This window comes from Mastomys coucha, chromosome X (genome assembly GCF_008632895.1).
Source record: "Mastomys coucha isolate ucsf_1 chromosome X, UCSF_Mcou_1, whole genome shotgun sequence".
Taxonomy (NCBI): domain Eukaryota; kingdom Metazoa; phylum Chordata; class Mammalia; order Rodentia; family Muridae; genus Mastomys; species Mastomys coucha.
In genome coordinates, this window is record NC_045030.1 from 75,936,703 (window position 1) to 75,941,900 (window position 5,198).

General features: G+C 42.4%; 1 protein-coding gene across 4 annotated transcripts in view; it reads right to left on the reverse strand.

Annotated features, from left to right (window-relative positions):
- The window catches only part of Tex28 (testis expressed 28), a 27,713-nt gene that overhangs the window by 9,505 nt on the left and 13,010 nt on the right, over nucleotides 1-5,198 (reverse strand). For 3 of the 4 annotated variants that reach the window (XM_031374510.1, XM_031374517.1, XM_031374524.1), the window contains one exon: nucleotides 1,818-2,542. In XM_031374510.1, the coding sequence (XP_031230370.1) occupies nucleotides 1,818-2,542 (725 nt within the window). The remainder of the gene's footprint in view (nucleotides 1-1,817; nucleotides 2,543-5,198) is intronic. The other variant, XM_031374533.1, reaches the window with a different exon arrangement.

Here is a 5,198-nt window from a genome sequence, read left to right on the forward strand (position 1 = left end):
GTGTGTGTGTGTTAGAGAAAAAGAGTCCCTTCAACAAACAGTTCTGTGAACACTAGAATAATAAAACTTAGTTCCTATCTCTCACCCAATTAAAAACAAATCAATCTCAAATGGATCAAAAGCCATAATGTAAGACCTAAAATGATGAAATTATAAAAAGAGAGGGTAGAAAAATGCTTGAAAATAATAAACATAATCAAAGACTTTCTGAATTAGACTGCCAAGTCTTGCTCAACCATATAAAGAATGGAATGACAAGGTTCCCACCACCCCTGGAAAGAGCCAGCAGGACATGGACCTCCACAAGTGTTGATGGTTGCAATAGGCATAAAGCTTGTTTGTATGATAATGTACATAATTTCATGCTCCTCTTTCAAGGAATGTTCTCTCTGCCAAGGTTAATGACTCCATGATAATCAGAAACATCATGAGTCCAATAGGTGAGGATGTAACTAATGTCTCAGCAAAATGGTAAATGCTGAGACCTACAGGACAGCCGTTAAGGCTGTGGAAAAGAACTCTAAAAGCATAAGTTCAAAAATATATAATTTCTCAACTTGCAATATATAAGAATGCAATATGAATTATTTGAGGGGCTTCTCAGACTTAGAAAAACAGAGGCAACTGCATTATGAACCAGCTTGTCAGAAAGATACCAAGGAAGTAGAAAAAGAATTACTTAGAGACCTAACACAACACCTTTAGAATGTTTTCTAGCAGCTATCCGGAGAAGGCTGTCTAAAGAGCATTTGCTCTTATAGAATGTTTTCTGGCTTTCTGATTTTGATCAAAAACCCAGTTACTTTTAGAATTTTTTTAACAGGATTTCTGATTTGGTTGGAAAATTCAAGAATTTTTATAGTAGCTTTTTTGACTTTGATTGGAAAATCCACAAGCTATCCAGAGAGCTTTTAGAAATTTTTTCTAACAAGAAAGCTGTCTCAAGTAGAGAGAGCTCTCAAGAGAGCAACTACAGAGCCAACAGCTATCTACAGAGAGCTTTCTAGAGAGCCATCTTGAACAGAACACAGGCTCTCAGCTTGGACCCATAACTTGACTTCAAGTCCTTCCCTCTCTTGCTAAGTTGTTGAGAGGATTTGTATTAATTAATGGTTGCCTATGGTGATAATGACACCAGACAGAGAAAGGTGCACAAGGTTTGTGAGATACAAGAGAAGGGACTCAATTGGACTGAAATGGGTCCATTGAGGGATTGTATTTTTTGCATTTTGATGTTTGTTATTTTGAGACAGGATTTTACTGTGTATCGAAAACTGGCCTTGAAATCACTACATAGTAAATTCCTGACTTGCTTCTTTTTAAGTTGGTGGATCTCTGTTTTGCCTTAGAGAAAAATAAATAAATTCAAACTACAGCATACTGAAGACAAACATTGACAAAAGGTAATCACTTTTGAACTGAATATCCAATACATCCAGTGCTTAACATACTTCAGTTCAGACTTGAGCCAAACAAACTTGGAAATGGGAAATAGGGAGTATTGCCTTTTGAATACTAATGGTCTGCTAGGCTCTCACTGCACCTGGCTGCCTCTATTGCTCCACTGTATCAAGTAGACTGCCTAGCAGGTACTCTAATTTAACCAGCAAGGGACAAAGCATGGGGCAGCAAGAAAAGAACCACTCATTCCATTGTAGGTAACAGTCACCAAAGAAGAGCACAGGCCTGCTCTTTTCAGCTGTCCTCACCCTGACTCTGTCCCTAGTTCCTTCCCAACCCTTCATAGGTGGATCTTGAATTATCTCTTGACCACTTCTTAGCTTGGGAATCAAAATGTAAAAGGGGGCTTTCCTTACCTGGTTTTCTTTTCCTGGAGTGACTCCAGTATCCTCTGCACATCAATCATATGACTTTCCTTAAGGCTTTGATGGGAGACCTGAAGGCTAGCATGGACCTTCTTGGCTTCTGTCAGTTCTTTCTTCATTTTATGCAAAAGCAACTTTTGTTGCTGGGCCACATACTTTTTGTCTGAGAATTTCCTTTGCTGCATGCTTGACAAGTGACTCTCTAGAGTAGAGGACCTAGCAACGTTGATGGCCAGGCTATCTTCCCCACCTGGCTTGGACAACTTGGAATATGAAACCTTCCCACTTGGCTGCTTATGGTTGTCCATGCCACTGCCCACTTTCAGCACTGAGCTTGTAGGACCGCAGCCCTCTTCCAGCTCCTTCAGCTGCTGATGACACTGATAGAGTTTTTGTTCTATGTGAGCAATAGTGGCAGAGGTGCGCTGGTTCACCCTCTCAAAGGCCTTCCGGATGTGTGGGGCCTGGTGCCGGTCAGCTTTGGATACCAGTTTGAGGTAGCTCATGGTATTTTCATCCCTACTGGCCTTCTCCACTCTCAGCTGCTCTGAGAGGTAGAAGATTCGATGCTTGACACCTTCCCTCACATTCCAGGCAAGCTCGCCATCTGAGAAGCTAGTGTGACTGCTAGGGCAATCCTCACAGAAGGAAGACAGAGACCTGTAAGAGGGCATGTTGGAGGGGAGGGATGCACTTGAGCTCTTGGTACTTTCCACCTGCATTGGGAATCAAGAAAACATACAATAGGTGCTATGTGAGCTTCAGTTAGAAGATTTGAACTTGTATGGAGTCATTTCAGAAAAATATGTGTATGCTTAGACAATAATGTGTACATAATTTGTGTAGTCACAATAGGCCTAAATATAGTTAGTTATCTCCTGGGAGGCTCTGACAGTACCTGACTAATACAGATGTAGAGGCTCACAGCCATCTATTGAACTGAGTACAGGGTCCCCAGAGAAGGAGTTAGAGAAAGGACCAATGGAGCTGAGGGGTTTGCAGCCCCTTAGGACGAACAACAATATGAACTAACTAATACCCTCAGAGCTCCCAGAGTCTCAACCACCAACCAAGGTCTGAACATGGTGGGACTGATTGTTCTGGCAGTGTGTGCATAGTGGAGGATTGCAAATTCGATCATCAATAGGAGGAGAGGACCTCAGCCCTGTGAAGGTTCTATGCCCCAGTGTGGGGGAATGCCAGGGCCAATAAGCAGGAGAGGGTGGGGTGGCAGGCATGGGGAGTGGGGAGGCAGCTGGGGTTTGTTTTTGTTGTTTTTTGTTTGTTTCTTTGTTTTTTAGAGGGGAAACTGGGAAGGGAGAAATTTACATGTAAATAAAGAAAATATCTAATAAAAAAAGAAAAAAAAAGAAGATTTGAACTTGTATGGAGTCATTTCAGAAAAATACATGTATGCATAGACAGTAATGTGTACATAATTTGTGTAGTCACAATAGGCCCAATGCAGACTGTGGGGAAGTGGGGTTCATTTTCTGGTCCCCAACTCCCCACTTTTTACCACCTACTCCTTGCCAGTACCCTACTACAAATCTCAGATGGGTATAAACTGATATCTACATCAGCCTCACAGTTTTCACCTGTGAAAGACACAGGTGAAAGGATGTACCTATTCCAAGAATTATCAATTATGTCTCTCATTTATTAGGGGCTGTTCTTATAAAGTAGCAGTAAACTTATTCCCATTAATCCATGCTGATTTCTGTATTGCTATTTCTGGGAGATAGGAGGAGAGGTAGGTAGAGAAATTTCTATGCTAACAGGTTTATTCATTCATTAAATCATTTGTCCCACAGGTTATTTACTGAGCATAAATGAGACAAGGTAGGCAGGGAGTCAGATGAGGACAATGCACTACTATACAACAAAGGAAATAAACCACAACATTGAGACACACGAAGGAATCTTACAAATATATTGGTGAACAGAAGAAACCAAACAAAAGACTTCACATGGTATCTTCTTCTGTTTGGATAAATTTAAAGAGCATGCAAAACTAAGTAATCTTGTATAGGGATGTCTACATAGGTGACAAACTATTAAGGCAAAACTTAGTCATGAGTAGCATAAGTGAAGTGGAAACAAGAGTTCTTTGGAAAGTCAGTTGTATTAGAAGGTGTTTTGTTGGGGCAAACATATGAAGGCATATTTTTCTGAAGTAGACATAGATGAAAGGCTAAAGCAGACTCATGAAGGAACGTTTAGCTGAAGAAGACACAGGTGAAAGGATGTTCTGCTAAAGCAAGCATGAAAAGGACACATGATGAAAGATTCTTCGCTAACAATGGGCATATATTGGTCCACCTTACATTGCATAGTTGAGTTCCACTTGTTGGGACTCCATAGAAAGAAATGCACCAAAAACTTCTGGTGGCATGCTGCAATTTCTTGCCACTTCTGAGGACTCAGGCTGATTGGTAGAGTAATGTCAACTAAAACAAACACACATGCTGAGGCAAGACACATGGTGAGGCAAGACCCTTGGAGGACACGTGATGTTTGGAGGGTAGAGTAGGATATAAATGGACAGTGATGGAGGCTGAGCTACGCTTGCTTATAGAGTTAGCTGTACAAAGCTGGTTGCTCTCCTCTCTCTCTCTCTCTCTCTCTCTCTCTCTCTCTCTCTCTCTCTCTCTCTCTCTCTCTCTCTCTCTCTCTCTCTCTCTCTCGATATTTTTTTATTTACTTTTCAAATGTCAGCCCCTTTCCTGGTTTCCCCTCCAAAAACTCCTATCCCCTCCCCTCTCCCCCTGCTCACCAACCCACCCTCTCCTGCTTCCTGGCCCTGGCATTCCCTTACACTGGGGGCATAGAGCCTTCACAGGACCAAGGGCCTCTCCTCCCATTGATGTCCCACAAGGCCATCCTCTGCTACATATGCAGCTGGAGACATGAGTCCCACCATGTGTACTCTTTGGTTGGTGGTTTAGTCCCTGGGAGCTCTGGTGGTACTGCTTAGTTCATATTGTTGATCCTCCTATGGGGCTGCAAACCCCTTCAGCTCCTTGGGTCTTTTCTCTAGCTCCTCCATTCGGGACCCTGTGCTCAGTCCAATGGTTAGCTGAGAGCATCCACCTCTGTATTTGTCAGACACTGGCAGAGCCTCTCAGGAGACAGCTATAACAGGCTCCTGTCAGCAAACACTTGTTGGCATCCACAATAGTGTCTGGGTTTGGTGACTGTATATGGAATGTATCCCCAGGTAGGTCAGTCTCTGGATGGTCATTCCTTCAGTCTCTGCTCCACACTTTGTCTCTGTAACTCCTACCATGGGTATTTTATTCCCCCTTCTAAGAAGGACTGAAGTATCTACACTTTGGTCTTCCTTCTTCTTGAGTTTCATGTGGTTTGTGA